Source organism: Athene noctua, chromosome 30 (assembly GCF_965140245.1).
Source record: "Athene noctua chromosome 30, bAthNoc1.hap1.1, whole genome shotgun sequence".
NCBI classification, from domain to species: Eukaryota; Metazoa; Chordata; class Aves; order Strigiformes; family Strigidae; genus Athene; species Athene noctua.
This window is the reverse complement of record NC_134066.1, coordinates 2,185,198-2,207,110: the sequence shown is the minus strand read 5'-3', so window position 1 is coordinate 2,207,110 and position 21,913 is coordinate 2,185,198. Positions and strand designations below refer to the sequence as shown.

Genomic DNA, 21,913 nt, shown 5'->3' with positions numbered 1-21,913 from the left:
AGTGCTTTTTCTGGTGCCACTAGGTGACACTGTGTGTCCACTTTTTTTTCTGGTTGACAGTCAAATGGGCAGACTGTGCTCTCCTACGCAAGAGCGTGTGGAAGAGGGATCAGAACAGGATGGGCAAAAGAAATAAGGACCTGCAGGTATTCTACACTTCCATTTCTGGTTTCAGGGGTCAGGCATCGTAGCCAAGGACAGCTGAGGTTGTTTTTTTTTTTTCCCCCTCCCTATGAGCTTTGTACTTCAGTTAAACCTGAGGTGGGTTTGGTTGGGATGGACAGGGGCTGAGACCTAGAAGAAATGCAGTAAGTGTCCTGCAGCAGCAGGAGAAGATGCACATATGTATATAGGGGAAGGAGGGAGAGAGGGGAAAAGCAGCCTGCTTTCTAGCTGGAAGCTATTAGTTGCACATCATGAGGTGTACAGCCTACTGCTAATTTTTCTTTTAAGGGAGAAGACTTGATTCGTACAGATAGAGGTATTGCAAACCTTTATCTCTCTGTAACCTTTATCTCTTCCTAACAATTTGGTATCAGATTTCCTCAAATTGCTAAGCAATTGGAGATCTTTCTGACTAGAAATTGGGCTAAGTGTATTTGAAAAGGAAGGGAAGAAATCTCTGTTGTGGACTTAGATTTATTGAATATGCCTACTACTTGTTTCTTAGGAAACGCAATTGAATTTTACAATGCCTCCCCAGTTACATGATACTAAAGCGATCCTGGCTGCACTTACTAGAGGTTTTAATGTTGTACGTCATTAGTTCTAGTTAAATCTGAGGCATCTGTGAGTCTGAGATACAAGGACCCTTCCAGTTCCCTCAAGACTCGCTGATCATCTTCAAGGAGGAATTAGCAACATGTGGTACTTTTAAAATAAAGTTGTCGATTTAAAAAAAAAAAAAAAAGCGAACAGATCGTGAACTAGCCTGTCCTTGAATCTATTAGTTATCACAGCGTTTGAGTGCTTAATGGGCCATTTAATTTGCTCTCAACTGGACAGATGCCAAAAGAGTTATTATATGAAATACGGATCATTTGCTACAACGTGCAAGGAAGTTGAGAACCTAATTGTAAGGGTTACACAAAGGCTAAGCTTTGTTACTTGGTAACCCTTATCCTGAAGATAAAACACTTTTTTTTTTTTGTTTCCTGAATGTTTTAAAAACTATAAGAAATATCTTAAACTTTGCCAACCAGCGTACCTTTTTTTTTTTTTTTTTTTTGTGCCTAAATGTTAAACCACATCACTGTTAATATTAGTAAAACTAATCCTTGGTCTCTTACGATAAACTCTTCACAAGGGAAGTTGCGCTGCCCTGCGCGAAGCGCTGGGGCCCTTCTCTCCAGAGGTGGGTGAGGCGGGCGGAGGGATCCTGCCCCGCGGGGCTCGGCGGGACGCGGTTTATCTCCCGGGGCTCGGCGGGACGCGGTTTATCTCCCGGGGCTCGGTTTATCTCCCGGGGCTCGGCAGCGGCCGCCTCCGCAGCGTTCGGGCCGGGCTCGGCGCCTGCCTCAGCCGGGGCCTTCCCGGGGGAAGAGACCGGCCTCCCCTCAGGAGCGCGTGCTTTAGGCCCCGTTAAAGCCTCTCTTGAGGATTTTTTTTTTTTTTCTTTTTTAAAAAAAAAATCGGCACAACTCGTCTCTGTTCGCAGAAAAAAAAACCCCGAGGGCCCGGGAGCGCGCGCGCCGCCCCCTCAGGAGCCCGCCCCGGGCGCGCGCGCCGCACTGCGCCTGCTCCGAGGTAACGGTCCGCGGCGGAGGGGGGCGTGGCCCGAAGGAGCCCCGCCCTCCGCGCATGCGCCGTGTCGGCGAGGGGGCGGGGCGGGGCGGGCAGCCGGCGCCGCCCCGCTGTCGGCTGCGGTGGCCGCCTCAGCTGCGGCCGCCGGGAGGGGAGGCAGGTTCGGCGGCGGAAGATGGCGGCGGCCGCGGCGGCGGCGGCGCTGCGGGCCTGGTTTTGGAATGAGCGGTTCTGGCTCCCGCACAACGTGACGTGGGCGGACCTGGCCGGGGAGCCGGGCCCGCCGGGCAGCGGGCTGCAGTACCCGCGGGCGGGCCACGTCCTCTCCGCCTTCCCGCTGGCGCTCGGCATCTTCGCCGTGCGGCTGCTCTTCGAGAGGTGAGCGCGGGGCCGCCCCCGGGGCGGCGGGGCCCTCCGGCGGCGGGGACGCCGCCCGCTCCCGCCTTGGCGGCGAACGCGCGGCGAGGCCGCCGGTGTCTCTTAGCAACGGGCGCCCCGGGGGGAGCGGCGGGCGGCCCCGGGGCCGGGCCGGCGGCGAGGCGGGGCGGGCCGGGTCCCGCGGGGCGGCTCGGTTGGGCTCCCCGCTCTCCCCTCGGGCCTTCCGCGGAGGCCGTGGCGGGCTCTCCGCCCGCGGCGCCTCCCGAGACTCTTTTTTGCGTGAAAAGGGAATATTGTGTAACGCTGGAAAACCCGTCCCGGGAACCTCTCCGTGTCTGTCGCGACATACACCAGCCCGTAGGGCACCTCTCCCTTGGCGCTGGATCCCGAGAGGCTCCTCGGGGCTAGCGGTACCTTGTGCTGCGAGAAAAAAAAGTCTGGGGAATTCACTTTTATTTCTCCTCCCGTCCAGGAGACCCTCGGCTGGGCGAGTGAAAGCCCGCTGGCTGCTCCGCGGCTGCTCCGCTCGTGTTGCTGCTCTCTGCCTTTATTGTACTCTCCCTGCAGAGTTCCTGGAGGAGGAAATAGGACTGGTTCTCATGGCCTAGTATATTATTAAACAATTTGTGGATCTCCTGCATCTCGGGCATGACGGAAGTGTGCGCAGATCATCGTATCTGCCCGTAAACAGGTGTAATACAGTAGCTCTCGCTTACCCGAGTATCCACAAACACACGGTATTAACTCTTCCCTGGGGCAGAGGTTTGTCCTTTCCACGATGTGTATCTCTTACAGCCACACGCAGGGCAGACTGCGTGGGTGACATAGATACTAATTAGTGAAGCTGCTTATTTAGGAAAACTGTTAGGCGCAGAGCGAGACACCTCGTATTCCTCTTCAGTTAGTTCATTAAAGATTGATTTAATCTTGAATTTCTACATTGAAAGGGCAGAAGTATTGCTAAGCGTGAAAGGGGCTGTAGGGCTGAAGTGAGTAGGAATCGAGTTGGTTTCGTTTTGTGGGTTTTGTGCAAGAAGTGTGAATTTTCTTGAGCATTCAGAAATTAAAGAAGAGGGGGCTGGGGTGAAGTGAAAAGGCGAACTGTGGAGAAAAATGAAGCAGGTCAGCAGAGTAGGAGAGAAATTTGAGAGGCTCTTTTTTGTCCGTCTTATCTTTTTGCCTTCCAAAAAAAATTTAAAAAGCTTCAGAAAACTACTGGCAGTTCAAACCAGTGCAGAGGACCCAGGAACACACGTGGCAGCGCCAAAATCTCATCTCAGCTTGGCCTGCTACTGCTGGTCTTGGCCAAACGGTCACACTTGCCAGCAGACGAGCAAAGGAAGTTGTGAGACAGGAGGATACCTCTGAAAATTCTGCTGTAGGATTTCCAAGCCCTCTTTAGTCCAGGTGTCTTAGTTTGGGAAAGAAGTGCAAAGGGTTCTCATTTCTCTGGACTATGAGATGTTAGGACAGATATAGTGTGTCCTACCTGAGGGGGTGGTTTATTTTTTTCAGCTGTCTTTGCTATACTGTGTCTCAATGGGGGTATCCTGAAGTGAAAGCAGACTGTGAGAGCAACTTCCCCGGGCAGTTTCTGGTATGTTTATTTTAATAGACCGTAGTTTCTAAGAAATGCTTTTCTCTTTCATCCTGCCGCTTTGAACATGTCATAGAAGTTCAGATGTGTCTTAATAAAATCCTCCTGTGTGTATACCCTGATACAGACTTCGGGGATGATTGTGTCAAAGTCTTTCTTGACACACTTTTGGCAATCGGACTTGATGACTCAGAACTTGAATTATATACTCGTGCAGCTCTTTTGTTTGAGCTTCTCTTCATTTCTTTCTTTTCTCTCTCCTGCTGTAGATCTTTGGAGTGAGGAAGTGCTTTTGTGACACGGACACTTGTAATGCTGACACATGTTTCTGTTAGTGAATGCTCCTATAAATTAACCTTTGCATCATGGTGTTGGTAAAATATTCATTAGGCTGATCGTTTGTGGGAAGTAGATGACTATAGAGAGAGGAGGCAAGACTTAGAGAGGAAGGTGAAGTCCTGACTCAGTGGTAGGGGGGTGGATTTTTGTGCAGGCAAGATAAAGGACTTCTGCCCACAAGTTTGGGGTTTTAATTTTTTTTTCTTGGTTATACTTGCTGTTATTTGTCCTTCCACATCTTGTCCCACTGCAGGCACAAAAAAATTTTCCAGGTATCTGTGAGAAGCTGGAGGCTTTTATTCATATGATGTCTTTATAATTACACTGGGATGCCCTTCAGTAACAGATAGTCTTGTTACTCTGCAGGTCTGAGGAAGCTTGTGCTTAAGCTGCAGGGAGAAAGAACTGATTTTAGATGTCACTTCATCAGGTCTGTCTGGAAAACTAGGGACAGTTGTGGAATGACGTGGTTTTGTCTTAACACCGTGAAACTGAGAGATTATGGAAATGTGAACTCTTTGAGCGCATGCTTTATAAATCTTGTTATTTCTCAGATGGCTCCTCCTTTTCAGAGCTGTGATAGGGAGTCATCAGACAAACTTGAGTGTTCCACAGAGAAGGATTCTGCCTTTGGGTTTGTGAAGTACAACGTGCCTCAGAAATATTTGTTATAACACATGAGTGTGTGTGTACTTGAAAATTGGTGCTGGTTTCAAAATGAGGCTATCTTAATAACTAGTGTGAAAAAGGTAGCTTGGTAGGTATGACTTAAGCCAATGAGCAGATACCTGTTTAGAAAAGTGTAATATAAGTATTTAAGTGATGATAATTCCTTCCTGGGAAGGCGTGGCAATAAGCTGACCTTGGCAATAGCTCCTGCCGTTAAGATTTCTGTGGAACCATAAAATAATTTAGATTAAAAACGACCTCTGGAGATCACCTTGTCCCATCCTCTCCTCCAAGCAAGGCCAATGTTTTAGTCAAGTCAGGTTCCTCATGATCTTGTGCTGTTTGGTTTTGAGTATTGCTAAAAATGAAAATCCTGTTATGTGGGCAGCCTCTCTTTTTGGTGCTTAACTGCTATTGCTATGCAGATATTTTTATTTTTTTTTTCCCCTGTGGGATACAGTGCAAAACCTGCACGTCTGAAAACCTATTCTGGGGCCAAAACTATAAAATGCCAGAGAGGTTTTAAGTGTGAATTTTCCTAAATGGACACCTAAAGGAAATAGCATGTCATCTTGCTATTTTTCTGACTGACAGCAGGATTGATCATTCGCTTCCTACTCCACCTGCAAGGTGGTAACTGGTCAGAGCAGATGGACTGGGGCTGTTCCGCGGGCTCCTGAGGTGAAAACACCTCGTGGGGCTGCTCAGGGAGCCCTGCAGAAGCACATTTGCCATTTTTCTGCCCGAAGCCATTATTTGCGGAGTTAAGAGAAGCTGTGTTGTGGCGTTGGGTTAGACTTCCCTAAAAGTCATGAAATCCTTTGCTGCCATCCTTTTTCCTTCCTGTTTCTGTGACCGGGACTACCTCCCTTGCCTCCGTTGTTGTGACTTGTCCGTTTGCTGGGTTGATGTCTGTCTGCTTCTGTGCCCCTAGAAACTGATGTGGTTTTTTTTTTTTTTTTGGTTTGCTCTTTGGTCACCCCCATGCTTGACTGGGTACCTGGAGTCCTGTGCTGTATCTACACCCTGTGGCTTACTCTTGATTTTTCTTTTTTTTTTTTTTTTCCCCCTGATTTCTGGAAACATCTGTACTTTTTCCCTAAGCCTGCTAGTGAAGGAAGCCTACTACTCCGGAATAATTGTATGCAAAGTTTTGAGTTTGTTTGTTTTGTTGTTGGATTTTGCTTTTTTTCCCTAATCTTTAGGTCCCAACTTGAATTATTTTTGCATCTTTTTTTTTTTTTTTTTTTTCCTGAAGAGGTGCTGTTTCTTCTTGATGCTTCAGGTTTTGAATTCTAGAATAATGTCAAAACTTTGCATGGATCACTATGAGCTTTCTTAACCATTCCTTCTCTCCTTTACTTGTTCTTAAAACAAAAGAAGATTCTCCTGAATAATAAATCAATTGAATGTGTGGATTTTTAGATTTTTTTTTTTCTCAGGTTTTCTCTTTTAAGTGAGGAAACTGACCCAAACTGAGTTTCTTCAGACCAGGATTTTTTTTTTTTTTTTTTTTTAATAGAGTTAAAAGCCCTGTATCTCAGAAAATTAATAAAAATATTTGGCATCCTGTAGTTGCACGTGTGTATTTCTTTGCTGTTGATGTGGTATATCCTGTAGGAAAGAAGAGTATAAAGATTTACACTTTTAGGGGGGGGTCTAGCCAAATGTTTTATAACATCAGAACATAATTTCTGGCTGGTGGTCTAGATTATAGAGGAAGCAGTGAGCTTTTGAGACAAACTGAAAGGAAATCACTCTTTCCTTTTTTTTTTTTTTAATTTTTTTTTTTTTTTTAAGGCTATGACTGTTGAACAGGACGTATGAAGAAATGAGGCAGGGCAGTGAAACTTGGGACCACAGTGTCTCTTACTTGTTTAGTATTTTCTGAGAGCAGGGGAGTTCCTTTAGGATTAGTCATGAGCTGATCTGTAATTTCTCAAGGGGAAAACCCCACAACCTGTGTCTGTTCTTAAATGCAGTTGTAGCTACTTGTTACTGAAGTACTAACAATGTACTCTCAAGAATGATTGCTGCTGGAACGCTTGTAATTGTGATCCTCCTGAATTTTATCCTTTTAAACACAAGGAGAAATGGTACCAAATGTAGTGGTTGGAAAAAAGCAGCGTTTTCTGTTAAATGGGATACATATGTGTAGTTTGTCTTCAGTTGTCTCTGCAACGATCTCCGTTTCAAAGCAAAATAGATTTAATGATGCAAACGTTGGGTCCTTTTCAAAACCGGTTTTGAGAAAGAGGTTCTTTGCTCTCTTTCTGTCTCAAAATAATTGATTATAACAATAATTAAAATTGCTCCTTGAACACCCCTGCCATGCCCACGAGCAGGAAACAATTCACATGTTCAGTTAACACGTGCGTTTTTGTTAGAATCCTGTGCCCTTTTTGACACGAAGGTACAGCAAAACCTGATAATTTTTAAATGTGTTTTTTCAGAGTGTTTGTGGTATAAAATTCACTAAGTGTCACGTTGGCTTTTGGAATACATGGTGCATGCAGGGCTGAGTGAAATACTGAGATCTTGGGTCTTTCAGACTGAGTGACTTCTTACATTTTCCTCCTTCTCCCAAAGGAAGCAAGCTACTTTATTTTTCCCAAAGGCAAAAAAAACCCAAACCCAAACCCCAAAACAAAAAACTGTGTGTCTTTTAGGAACTTTTTTTCTGAGCTATGTGGCACCGAGGCACATTCTGGAAATAAGGTGTTTTGATTATAGGGCTCCAAGGGCTCTAGCATTTATGTTTGCAGAAGACTCCTATCAGTGATCTATTTTATTTCTGTGTAATGAGAATCACCCTGAGGGAGCACGGTCTGATCCTTACATGCCAAGGACGTTAAGATTTAAGTTTTTGTTTTAGATGTGTGTACTGGTAAGTGCTGTCTGCAATTACCATTTGGACTTAATAAAAGATATTAAGATATTTCTTTAAGCGAAGTGAGTGGAGATCCTCAGAAGCTTTTTGGTTAGGTTTTGAAGTTGGCGACAAGTCAGGGTCCTTGTGATTTAGACAGAGGGAAATAGATAATCTTCTTTTAATCTAGCTCTTTCTTCGGAACTCTTCCAGGTTTATTGCCAAGCCATGTGCCATAAACCTTGGCATTCAAGACAGTGGACCTCACAGAGCCCAGCCCAATGCAATTTTAGAGAAAGTGTTTACATCCATCACGAAGGTGAGTCATGCTTCAAATTCTGCTAGAAACGGAGGCCCGTAAGTAAAAGCGTGGAGGGGCTTTTTGCTTCCACTTTTCTAGTCTGAGAGAAATGCATTTCACACTGTGCATGCACAATGTGCTCTTTCTTATTTTACTTTGCCTCTGGCATGTCCTTCTCGTAGCAAAGTAAATTGTCTTTATGGCTGACCTATGCTTTTGTGCACAGAATCATCTCTTTGAATAAAAAACTTTTTAGAAAGGTACGGGGCCTCTTCCTTTAGTTCCCATCTTTGTCCAAATTGTAACTCCTGTATCAAGTGGTAATTCTTGGTTTAGCGAGAAATTTCGCAATATCTTTCACCTTCTATTGGAAAAGTGCAACTCTTTTCCTTGAGCTCTGTTCCTTTACTGGTTTTATTGGCCTAGTTGCCTGAATGCCTTCCTCTTATTTTTGCCATCCACTGTGGAATTAGATAACAGCTGTCCCAGTGGAAGTCAGTTATTTCAGGAAAACGTTCAGTCAATGGAAGTGTGCCCTGATAAAGGGTAGGACGTTTAGTGTTGACAGTAGGTGGGTTTTTTTGATTGTTTCATGGACTTTCTTTCACTTAAACTGACAGTGCTCCTTCACTTCAGAATTACAGAGCTCCACACTGTCTGTTGAAGGCTGCCAGTGAAATCCATGCAGACAGCGTGGTAGATTTTCATTAAAGATAATGAAATGGAAGGTTTTATGTTCTGATTTGGTGATGCTGAACTTCATTCTGAGTGGAGCAGATAAAGTGCTCAGTGAATGGAAGGGAAATTCCATAAAAACCCTACTAAAACTTGCCTCATGGGAACTTTTAAAGTTTTGAGGTATTTGGAATGACGTGTGAACTGAAAAATCCCTGTGATTTGATGCCGTTAGTGGGGAGGACTTTTATGTAGGGGATGTCCTTGAGATGAATGCTTAGGGAACTCATGGGGACACATGCTGTGCAAAATTTATCTAGCTTAGGAAAACAGAGCTGCGTTTAACTGTACCAGTGTGCTCGTCTCTGCTGCTGGATTTGGAGAATCAGAATGTAGGGTGGCACTGATGCAAGGGAAAGATTTTATCGCTGCTCTGAAATCAGAGCTCTGTAAATTCTCCTTTGAGGCAGGTTCACTTCCAATGCAGAAGTGTCAGGTAGCCCCAACCATTAAAGCCTGGTAAAGTGCAGAGAGATCTGGTTGTGATGGAATTACAGGGAAGTCATGGTCTCCATACTGAAAATCAAATGACAGATTATTTTGCTTTTCAGTTGAACAGTCTGGTGACTCTCTTAAATCAGCATTCTGCGTAGTTTTGGGGGTTTGTATGTGACTCAAGTAGTAAAATGTGTTTATCATCTTTCAGTTGTAAGAGCTCCCTGGCAGAGCTTGTTAAAAGGACACTGAACTAACGTGGCTTATCTCACCACTGGGCCATTTTAGAGGTAGTTATCAGGTTTTGTTCACTTTGTCTCTTATAAATCCATTTATGTCATTATTCAAACAAATAAACTGCGAGTAGAGTTTCCAGTCAGAGGACAGTGATATATTCTTTATCATACAGTTATTTCAGGTTTCATATTTTATTTATGAACTTTGATCATGGAAATAACACCATCTTCACCGTGCCCTTTTGGAATATACAAATATCTAGTGTGTTAAACCAACACTAAAGTTTCCCTAAACTTGCAGTGAGTGGCAACCCTTAAATGTGTTCAGCTTTGATCTTCCTGAGTTCTGGGCTGTTGAACTGATGTGCAAGTTCTAACAGGTAGGACAGGACATTTTAAAAGCTCCTCCTCCCAAATTAAGAATCAGAATAGTTGCATTCTTTGTCACAATGTGCTGTCAAATGATGAAATAGGTGAGGAAATGTTAAACCAAAAGCATTCTGAATAATTAAGTAATTAATTGGCTTATGAAGGTTAAATTGAGTGACCATTTGTGGCAACGGGTTCCTGCTTCTAGTCTGTACCTAGTGCCTTCTTAGTGTGTGTGTTTCGTTATCTGTGCATCGTTTCTATTAGAGTACAGAGGGGGTCTCAGACTGAAAGTAGGTTGAGAAGTAGGAGAAATGACACTTGTTTCGTTTTCCTTCAGTCTCCAGATGGAAAAAGGTTAGAAGGCTTGTCAAAGCAGCTAGACTGGGATGTTCGAAAGATCCAGCGCTGGTTTCGTCATCGGAGGAACCAGGACAAACCCACCACCCTCACTAAATTTTGTGAGAGCATGTATGTTTGTGCAGAGGCCAAAATGTGGCTTCATCTCAAAGCTCCAGCTGTATGTTCTCTTTTCTAACTGAAACTGTGGTCAGCTGCTGATTTAAACTAGTGTCTTGGGGGCTGGTTGGTGGAAGACGAATTCTTATATAGGCAAGTGAAAGAAGCTAGGAGGGCTTTCAGCGTTCTAAAATATTTTGTATATGTGCTTGAGAGACCAGAACACGTGCGCAGGAGTTATTCCTGTCAATGATGAGCAGCATTAGATAGTGAACCAGGCCCTTCATGCAAACAGAGCACCTCGGGGTGCGTGTGTGTGTGTGCACGTGCATGTGCACAACTCGAGTAATTACCCTGAAGATGAGTTTGCTGTCTGCAGTCCGGTTGTAGACCAGCCTTTGTTCCCAGACAGAACGACCTTATGGCTTACACAATCATGTATATATGCTTGTATACAGACACTTCTTGGATTCCTGTTCTTTTCATTTCAGTTCATTCTTTTGTTCCTTGTTTCTTTCTGAACGCTTGCGGTTACCTCTGTTAGTGTAGTAGCATCTGAATATTTTTTCCTGACTTGTTATTTCTTCTGTGCTGGTTTCTTTCCTTTCCAGTAACTTTCTTCATATTAATTCTTCCCCCCAGTATGGTTTTGTCTACTTAAAGCCACAAGGTAAGAGGGACAAATACATATATTAGGATACCTTCTGGATAACAATGACTTATCTTGTTGTTATCTTGTTATTGTATATCAAAGCATATGAATGATGCATGTTCACTCTGAACTTTATGTCAAACTTGGCTGTGGATGCAAACTCGTGTGTGGTGTGAAAACTCTGAAATAGGTTTATCCTTACATGAAATGTTTACAAATGAAGGATTACTGTTTGGTGGGTGAAAGCTTTTCAGGTGTCAGAATTGGGGTTTTTCGCAAGTTTTTGTTACAAATGTGAACCAGAAGCTATTTCTATTTCATAAGTTCAATTTTTGCTTCTTTTTTTTCAGGTGGAGATTTACATTTTATTTAAGTATATTTTTTTATGGAATCAGGTTTCTCTGGACGGTGAGTTGATCTCTCATTCCCCCCCTTGTTGTTCTGTGTGACATGCAGCTGGGTTATGCCTGTCCTGAAGTTTAAGGGGTTTGACTACCTGTGGCACATCTTCAGTGCTTGCACCTACCTTCAAACAAGGAGGGTTTAGTGGTGATAATCATCTTTATTCCCTTATTTGGGATCCTGGAGTTTCTGTTTAAGGATCTTTATGCTGTAGGAAAGCTTCTGTACAGATCTGTCATTATGGAAACAGTAGAAATGTATTTGTGCTGTTACCCCAGGATGGGACAGAACTGGGCTTTTTTTTTGCTATGGATAGCTGCTTATTTGGTTTTTTCCTCTCTCTCTTGAAGGGATACAGATTCATCTCTTTGGGTCTTTGTTATTATTAGAGCTGTATGATTATTCTGTGAATTTCCATTGCAGTATAACTTGCCTTTCACTGCAGAAAGAATCATTTAAATCACTAGGATGCTTTACAATAAATTTAGCTTGAATGGTAGAATCACAATAAAATTCCAGTGAAACAGCACTGTAGTGGTCACCTGCCTTAAATGATAGGGAAGAAGAAACCCAGTAGAATAATAACTTCCCTTTTTCCCTTTAGGCACCCTGGTTTTGGGACACACGACAGTGCTGGTACAACTACCCTTTTCAGGTAGGAGATAAACACTTACTGGATTCCAACTTTTTTGCACAATATCAGTTTTTATTTTTTGTTAATGATAGCAGACTGAAACTCAGTGAGTGCTGCTTGTTCTGCAGGGTGGATGCTGCCCAGGCAGCACCTGGTAAGCTTTCTTTTTTGGAAGGTACAGAGATGGCTTTTACTCTTTATGTCTTCAAATCCTGTTTAGGTTTGTCCTCAGCAGTGTTTCCTTGGATGGAACTGACTCGGTTCATATTTGTTTTATGTTTACTTGCTGATGAGATTATTAAAAGTGGGAAAAAAAAATCATGCATAAAATATACTGATAATTTAGTGTTGTTTTCACTGGGCAAGTCTGACTGTAGAGAGGCCAACAGTCTCTTTCAGTGCCTGGTTTTCCTAATCCAAGAGGCTACAGTATGAGTTGTAAATATTGACAAGGGAATCTCACTCCCTTTGAATAAAGCTCAAACACACAAGTATGTGTGACTAAGCCTAAAGTAAGGCGTCTGTTGCTTAAGCTTGTTTTTACTAAACCTTAATTCTGGATCTTTTAACTTATGCCTCAGCATTCTGGAGGAAGAGAGTGGGAGGGGAAAGAAGTAGTCTATTTTAATGTAAAGTTTAAAGTACTTTGTCTTCTAACTGTGCTATCTTTGTTTGTTTTCCAGCCTCTAACATCCAGGCTTTATTATTACTATATCTTGGAGCTGGCCTTTTATTGGTCTCTCATGTTTTCTCAGTTTACAGACATTAAACGGAAGGTGAGATTAACCAGAATTGCACTAACCCCTTTGCTAAGTAGATAGGACTAACAAAAAAATGTGAGTGTGCCTGGCCAGTGGAGCTAAAGCGTAGCAATAACTGTATTTTCTTCCTCACCCACATCTTTGTGTAGCCTACCTCCTTCTGTAATCACTACCCAGTCCTGGGGAAAAGGGAGGAGCAAGCCGGATCTATCCTTGAGAGTCCCATTCGCCTTCCAGGGGAAAGAACGGAATCACTCAATACCTCCCAATAAAAAGTTATCAAATCATTGCATAAAAATAGATTTAATTAGAAGGCTTGCAAGAAACCGTGAAAATGAGATGCTCAAAGCAGGACCTTGCTGAGTCGTGTGAGAAGATGACAAACGCTAAAGCAACAATAAATGGGTTTTTTGAAAGTGATTTTTCGCGTGTGTGTAGCAGAATGATGACTGGTCGCAATTGCCGGAATCTAATTCTGTTGTGCTACGTTCTAGGATTTGGCTTGCTGTTGGAAAACAGTTCATAGTAAATCATAGTTTATTGCTTCTGTTATACAAACTGCAAAGTAGCAAATTATCCCAATTCTTGCACTGGCTGTTCAAAAAGAAAAGTTGGCCTGGGATTTTTTTTTTTTTTTTTTTTCTGTGCTGAAATATTAGCAGGTGAGGCACTACAGAATATCTTGGAGCTGCAGAAAGGGAGTGATTAACAGCATCTGTGCTACTGTTTAGAATGTTTAATTTGTACTCTGACTTGAACAAAGCGGATTACATTCCCCACTGCGAGCCCGGGAAGGTACATTGACATGGAATTGTTGTACCCAGGGGGCTAAACTGGAAAACAGCCCTGAATGTATGTGCATTGTGAACGTTTTTTTAATGAAGTGGCCTAGTTCTTGCTGTTGGGTTATCTTGTGTTCTGTGCCTGCTATGCTCTGACAGGCTTTAGCACGCTGACAACAGTAACAGCAGCATACTTAAACCTGTGCCAAGAACTGAAGGCACTAGCAATGTAACTGTAAAACCAAAAGGAGCCAAAAATAAGGGCCGTATGTTGTCCTGTCAATCTTTTCAGTGGGTTCTGCAGGCGTACTTATCTTTGCCTTGCATGGGTGTGCCAGAGAGACTCTGCTGTGCCTGTGGATGTGGAGTTCTGACTTCAACAGGGGCACAAATGCTGGGAGAGACCTTTCTGGAACCATTAGTGGTGATGGTTGGTGATGTGTGATGAGCTGTGCTTTATGTAAAGTGGAGTCAGAGTCTGAACTGAAGGAATTCTGTGACCCCTGTTAGTGAGTTTTGTGCCTCTGTTCCAAACCTTGATTTGTTTGACAGCCAAAGAGTCTTCATTTTTTTTTTTTTTTTTAATTGTTTCCAGGACTTCCTGATCATGTTCGTCCATCATTTGGCTACAATTGGACTCATTACATTCTCTTACATGAATAATATGGTGCGGGTTGGAACTCTGGTGCTGTGCCTCCACGATGCATCAGATTTCCTTTTAGAGGTGAGTCTCCTTTCAAATCTTTGCGTGCCTGGTGCTAACGTGGTCTCAGAGGAGCAAGCTGACTTCCCCGTTCTTGATAAACTGCATTAAATATGCCATAAAACTTGTGCTGCTGATCCTGCCTTGTCAGCTTTTCCTCATAACAGCTTTAGCGCTGAGAATAATCCCTAAATGTTCCAAACTCCTTACAAATGAGATGGCTTGAGGGTTTTTGAAGCTCTACAGCCTGGTAATTACATGAGTACACAAAGGGAATAATATTCTCATGTTTCTTGTCTCTTTTAGGCTGCAAAGCTAGCCAATTATGCCAAGTACCAACGTCTCTGTGATGCTTTCTTCATGCTCTTTGGTGTCGTATTCATTGTTACGCGGCTGGGCATTTATCCTTTTTGGTAAGCACCTTGAGCTGTAAGGTCTTGTTTGTTCTTCCAATCCTTTAAGCAAAGCCTTCAGGCTGCAAGGCTTGCAAGGGGTCTAAAGTTTTAGACAACCCAAGTCCTGTTTGGAGCAGTACGTTCAACCAGGCGTGTGAAGAAACCTCTCGACAGTCAGCTGAGGGAGCACGAACAGCGACTCGAATCCTAATGCACAGCTGCCCCCTCTCCTCTTACTGCAAAGTGATGACAGAGCTTATTAGCTGGAGCCAAGTCAGCCGCTGTCTGCTCTGAAAGGCTCGAAGGGTTGTTGTGCTTCTCTTAAGAAGTTTTGGAAATGGTTACAAATGAGACGTGGTCTCTTGAGGTAAATTTGATTTTTGAGTGGCTGGCTTAGTCATCATTGCAGTTTCTGATTCTTATGACACTCTCGTGTTCTTACCCTTGTGTCGTGACCGTTCAGAGCCTGAAATAGGTCTTAGGTTCCTTGGGAGGTAAAACCCTGGCTAAATGGCTTAGAGCTAATCATCCCGTAATGAGATTCCCTCTCACCTCAATAGGTCAGGCTTGGGGAGGTTCTTCTGTTGATGAGCCGTTACCTACTTCTTGTTTCTGTTGAAAGTGTGGTGAAAATTTTGTTACACCCGATTATTACTCAGTTTACTTTGGTTTTACTGCATATATTTATTTCCTAGGCAATGGACAGCTTGCATTCCCATTCTTTTTAGGTGCCTTGATGGTAGGCAGAAACAATACTTGTGCTTTGTATCTGGGTTGCAGCTAAATTTTTCCAGTAAATGCAGCAAAGGAGACTGGATAAGGAGGAGCTTTAATTCTTACGTCTTCATAGGCTCCTTCCAGTGACAGATGAGATAGCTGTCATTGTTTTTATAGCTGTTGTCTGTCATGAGGTGATGCTTTTGCATCATGCTATTGCTCAGCAGTCCTGTAAATCTTTAATGTATTTTCCACTGGCTGTAATGTAATTCCTCAACTTTGCAAAGAAATCTGGCAAGCTTGCAGAGGTATTGCAGACCCTCTGCTGCTTCACTTCACGGATATTCCCTTTCTTAATTAGCAGTATAAAACATCAACAGATCTCTGGAATGACATTTAATTCATCCATAAACTGGCTATCAGTTAGATGGCTCTGCAGCTGCATTTTGGGGAACTTTGGGTTCTTCTTTGAAGGGCTTGTTTTTCTTTTCTCGCGAAATGTTAAAAGCTATGTGAAATTAATGACGTCTTTAAAGGTCTCTCCATACCTCCCTACTTCATAAAATCTAAAGTGTTTATTAAATTACTTAAGTACTGGCAATAACTCCCAGCGACAAGAACAGCAAAACAGTAATGAAAGAAAGCACAAAGCTTTATCCATAAAGCAGTTTCTAGTCCTCCAGCTTGGCAGGGGAATCTATAAAAATCCGAGGGAAGAGAATAGCTCACAGGGAGGGAGGCCTACTGGGAACAAAATTCCTTCCTGATCGTTAAATATGGGTGAAGACTGCCCAAGTATGAGTGTGTTAACAGTTGTTTTGATGACCAGTGCAGCTTGACATCACTTCCTGTAAAGTTGTTATAAATGCTTGTGCTTTTGAGAAGGAAATTGGCAGCAGATCTGTATGTGTAACCAAATTGCAGAACATTCACATCTTCTCCTGTTTGTTGCTCAGTTCAAATGTTTCTAATAAGCTTTAGTCTGTCTCCTGACTCTGGCAAGAGACTAGCTGCATCGCTGCTCTGACAGGAGCAAAGCAACAGATGCTTAAATGAGATACAAACTGTTGTGCATCTGGCTGCTCCTCTTAATTTAGAGCCATGTTACCAGCACAGCCGGTCTCTAATGTGTTTCTGGATCTCTTTTAGGATTTTGAATACAACCCTATTTGAAAGCTGGGAGTTGATTGGTCCTTATCCTTCGTGGTGGCTATTCAACGGGCTTTTGATAACCTTGCAGATCTTGCATATCATCTGGTCTTATCTCATCATACGCATTGCCTACAAGGCTCTCGTGAGGGGAAAGGTAAGATTGCTGCTGACTCCTTGGGGTCCTCTTTCCTACGAGCCCTACTAAGCAAATGTGAGAAACTGGGCCCTTCAGTGAGGGCTGGCACCAGTTCTCAAGGGAATTGCATCAGGAGTGCTCTCTAGAAGGGTGATTTGTGATTCTTCTACCTCGGTTGCTCTGCAGCCTTGAGCTGCCAGGTGTATGGGGAGGCAGGGGTGCTCTCCTCTCTGCTCTGGTCACGCAGGGAAATAACACGATTTTCCAGTATGTTCAGGTGTTGTAACACTAGCAATGATGACAGATGTGTTATGTACTTTGCTTGGAGTTTAAGGTGGTAGTAGGCTCTTTTTTTTGAACAATCACATAGGATGTTTTCCAACCTCAGCCAGTTCTTGGGGTGTGATGAGGGTTATGCATCTCCACAGGCTTTTCTGCCTGCGGGTGCAGGCCAGGCGTTGAGCTGCAGCATGCAAAGTGTTAGCAGAAATGCAGCGGTTTGCTGGTTGTCAGGGGGCTCGTGGGGTGCAGTCTCGCTTCAGTGCTGAGTATTCCAATTCTGATTTGTGTTGGGAGTCTTACAGAGAGGGAGGGTGAAACTACAGCAGCTGGTTAGCAACGGATATTGCCCTCAGAGTGAACAGTGCTGACTTTTGGCCGCAACCTCTGTTGCCAGGCAAAAAGGTGTAGTTCAACTGAAGTAGCATGAGACAGCACAAGCCAGTCTAGGAACTAATTGACACCCGGCCTACCCATCAAGAGAAGCCACTTCCTTTGCAGCTACTGGAGAGCAACAGCTGATTTCATAGCACAAATGCATTTTTTTAATCAGATAATTGGTATTCTGATGTGAGATTTTTTTTTTTTCTTTTTTTTTTTTCTCATGGCTCTACTTTATTTTGTGTTTGACTTCTTAGCTGCCCTGCCACGTGGAATGTAACCTTGAAAAATATTTATATCGTAGCTGTCTGGCATTGATTGTTGGGGGAAGGCGTGTTTCAGAGGATGCGCATGATCTTTTAATCTGTTCCTCACAGCTGCTACTGCAAATGTCTTATTTTCTGTCTGTGCAGCGGTTTCTGTATCCTGAGATCTACATCTTTTTCCTTTCCTTGGTTCTCTCCTGTCCAGGTGACCTAGCCAGAGAAAGGACTCTAAGCTCTGTCTTCATTCTTTTCTCCTTTTCTCTGTGCCAGATTGGAGCTGCACAGTTTCACCCTTTGCATGTAAGTGTGATCTGTGCTTGTTCGCTTAAACACATCTGTGTCTGTTTCCAGACGAAAAGAAAAGCAAAGCTCTACGGTCTTGGGGCTTTAGGTGGCTGGTGCCTTCTCTTAACACATTTCTCTCCCTGGTTGATAGTGCTGGTTCTGACTATGCTAAAATGCAGGTTTTTCCAAAGGTCAAAGCAGCGTCCTGAGGTTTGTTCTTATCTGCTGTCAGCTGGCTGCATGACCTTCACCTTTCTGCTTTTATACGCCCACAGAAACTCTGATATCTGCCTTTAGTGCTCGTTAACACTGTGCTGAGTGAGTGAGGACAGGAGAAATGCAATGCTCTTTGTGAAAAAGAGTGGAACAGTCACTTGTCCCCCAAATAAAGGGAAACATTTCAAGGGATTTCTGCTTCCTTCCAGTGACTCTTTGAACTTCCAACGTAGCAGGAGAGTGGGGAAAGATACCAAAAGTTCTGGCAGCAGAGAGAAGCCAGTACATCCAACAGGCCTGTCAAAACCAATCCTGGAGATCATTAACTTTACCTGGCTTTCTGCCAGGTCTTCCCTCGAGTTCAAAAACTTCCTGCCTGGTGCTGTTCGAAAGCCCTAACCCTGACTCAGAGTGAGCCGAGTGGAATGAAATCCTGAAATCCCCGGAAAGGTGCGAGCTGCAGAGTGCTCGCACGTGAAGTAATCGTGGGCTCCGAGTTGCAGCGGCAGGAGCGCGGCGAGCCCGGCCCGGGGCCGCAGAGCACCGGCCGCTCCCCGCCCGGCGCTGGGGAGGTTCTGCTCTGGCACCGGGCCACCAGCCAAGGGGCTTGTTTGCCCTTAGGGCCGGGCTGGGGATCTCTTCCCTCGGCCTCCCCGTGCGTGGGCACCCGGAGCAGCCGCCCAGCACACCCAGCTCTGCTGCGGGAGGCCCAAACCCCATCTACAAATCGAACTCTGCTGGATTTGCAGTCAGTCTTTTAACTCAAGGTCTTAACTCCGTAAAGCAGATCTAGATCTGCGGGCTGAGATGCTCCTTCTGTCCCTGAGCGGGTGTTTGCTGGATTTAGATAGTTGTCTTTGTTCTACAGCCCGCTGTCCAAACAGGCTTCTGCTCGTAAATGAGTCTCACGTATGAATCACAAGCTGTGAAACTGGGGGGCACTTTGTGCAGACAGTAACATCACAAATATAGCTGGTTAATTTTTAAAATATCAAAGCCACTCCCCATAGGACAAAATGTTCTCTCTAAAACCAATATATACGTGTTGTTTTGGTCACCGTACCCACTGATGATTATGGTGTGAGAAGTTTTTTGATTCAAATCAAATCTGTTGTTTGGAAAAGCAGCCTTTAACCAATCTAGGATGCAGCTCTTGGAAGACAAGAACAACCAGAGATCGAGCGTGTCCTCTGATCTGGTGAGAGCAAAGATAGTCTAGTGCTTTCACAGATGTACAGAGTATCTGGAAAATGGAACTGGTATTTCCAAACTGTCATTTTCAGTGTCTGTCTCTCGCGTTCTGTATGTGATGACAAGTTCCTCCTTGTGAGCTTGAAGTGATTCACGATTAAATGTAGAAGGTAAATGTAACTGACTGAAGCTGGTTAATCACAGGGACGCAACCTTCTAACTACTGTTTTTCTGTGAATTTTTCAACTTCCCTTCTGCCCTTTCCACTACCAAATTTCATTTGAAATGTTTAGGTATCAAAAGATGACCGCAGTGATGTAGAGAGCAGCTCTGAAGAGGAGGATGTGACTTCCAACAGCACAAAAGGAGTTTTCAGCACTTCGAGTAACGGCTCCAACCGCATTAATGGCCACGTGGCTAGTGGCCAGTGGACAGAAGAGGAGTAAGGCCGTGGAGTGGCCTTGAGCAAACACGAACTTATCTTTAAATATCTAGATGTGTTGAGCTCCACATTCCCAAGTGATCTTTAATCAAGATGCCCCTTCCCCAGAAACCTCCAGCAAATCTGAAACGGGCACAATCCAGACCAGTCAGAGGCTTTGCACTACAGAAGGGATAAAGCTGATGGCTAGGGCAAAAACAAAACTGCAGATTTCACTTTAAGCCATTTTGTCCTTAAATCTTTAGTCCCGTCGATGTTTGCAGAGGTATCTTTGTTTGTGACAAACTGTTTTTTACTAGGATCAACTCAAGGCACAACAAGTTTGGACTAGGCTGGCTGCCGACTGCGGGAGGGTTACGGCGCCATTTCGGTGACGGTTTGCTCCAGTGCAGGTTCAGCATCTCTCCCTGATGCACTCCAGAAGCCACTTTTAAAGAGCACAGAGAACGCGGGGCCCCGCGGTTCCACATCCAAGCTACCCTGGCTGTGGCAGAGACTCTTCTTCTCAGTCCCTGCTGTGAGTGCTTGGGACTGGAGCCAAGCTTTGAGTTGGACTGTGCTCCAACAGAAACGTCCTAACTCGCCATCGGGGTGCTACATGCGAAGGTTACAGCTTCCATCTCTGCTGTCACGAGGGACCAGGCCAGCGTTTGCTGCCTACTTTGGTGCTGCAAGCCCCTCTGAAGTCTTGACTACAGCCTTCTGAAATGGGGGAGGGGGGTGGTTTATTGCCCCTAAGACAACTATCACAATACATGGCCTTTTAAATTTATTTTATTTTTTTCCCTGTTGCAAGTTGTGGTTTCGAAGATGTTTCTAGACCTACTGGCTACGGTTGGCTAAGCTAGGACTTGAGCTGAGGGCGGACCAGTACTGGTGGGCTGTGTTTAACTTTCCACAAAATGAGATGTTTCAGTCCTGCTTGTCTGTACTCCCAAGACAAAAGTGAATGTTGCTGCTCTGATTTTGCAACTGTGTGGAGGAATCACTGGGCTGGAAAGGCAGCCACATCGTAGGCTTTGCTTTTTTTATTTTTTTTTTTATTTTTTTTTAACTCAATGGTACTTGGGGGTGATTGACACACAGGTCTTCTATCATGAGCAGAATTTTGGAAACTTCTTGAGTTGTTACCATTTTATACCATTGTTTACTCTTATCTCCGATTAAAAGATGCTTCAGAAATTTGCCTGACATGTTTCATCTTGAGAAAAATAAACTCAAGGACAGGGTCTGTCCCTTGTTTATGACTCTGAGCAGCTGGCTGCCTGCTGCCCGGACAGCTGCTGCCCCTGAGCGGCACCTTTTCAAAGTGTCAAGGGCCCAGTTGGCGCCGTTCTGGGCAGACACCACGCGGCACCACGCTTGGGCCTTTTCACAGAATTTTTATTTTGCTCCATCTCCTCGCCCGGCGCGGGGGGTGGTTTCCCTTGTAAGCGTTACCCCCCCCACACACACACACAGAGCCGGGAGGCGCGGGGCCGGCTCGCAGGCGCCCCTCAGCTCCCGGGGCCGGCCGCGGCCTGCCGCTCCCGGCGGCGCTGGAGGATGCGGTACACGCGGACGCCGCACAGGTACCCGCCGTACACCGTCAGCAGCATCATGGAGCCGGAGAAGGCCTTGTAGCTGAAGTCGGCCAGCCGCCTGCCGGACACCATGGCTGCGCCTGCAACACGAAGCGGCGGCGGTCAGCGGGGCCGAGCGCGCCCCCCCCCCCGCCCCGGGCCGCCATCCTGCCCCCGCCCCCTCCTACCTGCGCCCCCGGGCTCCGGTACCGCCGGCGCGCGGTTCCGCTGCGCAGCACTTCCGGGAAACAGCCCCTATCACGTGATGTGGGGATGGGGGCGTGGCCGCCGCGCTGCCTGCTGGGAGCTGTAGTCCGCGGCGGGCGGGGAGCTGCGGCGGCCCCTGGCGGCGGGCGGGCGGCGCCGCTCGGTGAGCTCAGGCGGCGCCTTCCCGCTCCCGGCGGCCGCGGCCCCTCCGCAGCCCCAGCGCGTCCCCCGAGCCCGGCAGGCGCCCCCCGGGGCACGCTGTCACCCCGAGGGCACTGTCCTCGGCTGCGGGTGGAGCAAAGGCCGCACCGAGGCCCGCTCCGGGAGGCCTCGCGCCCCTTCCTGAGGGCCCGGCCCACGGGCAGAGCCGCGGAGGCGCCTTCAGGAGAACTCGGGAGGCCGCGCTCCTCCGAGAGCCCCAGGGCAGCTGCCGGCGCGGCGGGGTGCTGGCGTTTCCATCGTGCTGTCACGGCACCGCGCTGCGCCCGGGGCTCTGTCGAGCACTGAGGCTGCAGGAGCCCGGCAGCCTCCCTCTGCCGGGGCCTTTCCCCGGGGCCGCTGCGCAGCAGCAGCAGCTCCCGAGGCTGCCGAGTCCTGTGGTGCCTGGATGTGCTGAGGCT

At 45.7% G+C, this 21,913-nt stretch overlaps 2 protein-coding genes across 8 annotated transcripts; one reads left to right on the top strand and one right to left on the bottom strand.

Annotated features, from left to right (window-relative positions):
• Window positions 1-1,836: 1,836 nt before the first annotated feature.
• CERS5 (ceramide synthase 5) lies at window positions 1,837-20,770 on the top strand. 7 transcript variants are annotated; one of them, XR_012635335.1, is made up of 11 exons: window positions 1,837-2,121; window positions 7,809-7,914; window positions 10,012-10,142; window positions 11,133-11,190; window positions 11,789-11,839; window positions 12,502-12,594; window positions 13,957-14,085; window positions 14,371-14,477; window positions 16,326-16,482; window positions 17,596-17,690; window positions 19,376-19,481. XR_012635335.1 is itself a non-coding variant. In XM_074929591.1 (11 exons), exons 1-11 carry the CDS (start codon window positions 1,919-1,921, stop codon window positions 19,526-19,528), a joined length of 1,218 nt encoding a protein of 405 aa, XP_074785692.1. In that variant the 5' UTR covers window positions 1,837-1,918; the 3' UTR covers window positions 19,529-20,770. The 7 variants fall into 7 exon arrangements, 6 of the variants coding, with proteins under 6 accessions (XP_074785692.1, XP_074785693.1, XP_074785694.1 ...); XM_074929591.1 differs by having other exon boundaries at window positions 17,661-17,690; window positions 19,376-20,770; XM_074929592.1 differs by lacking the exon at window positions 17,596-17,690 and having other exon boundaries at window positions 19,376-20,770.
• A 120-nt stretch (window positions 20,771-20,890) lies between these two features.
• COX14 (cytochrome c oxidase assembly factor COX14) lies at window positions 20,891-21,390 on the bottom strand. Its single transcript, XM_074929597.1, has 2 exons — window positions 21,275-21,390; window positions 20,891-21,187 (listed from the first exon to the last, which is right to left on the bottom strand). Exon 2 carries the CDS (start codon window positions 21,177-21,179, stop codon window positions 21,021-21,023), a length of 159 nt encoding a protein of 52 aa, XP_074785698.1. The 5' UTR covers window positions 21,180-21,187; window positions 21,275-21,390; the 3' UTR covers window positions 20,891-21,020.
• Between the last annotated feature and the right edge of the window lie 523 nt (window positions 21,391-21,913).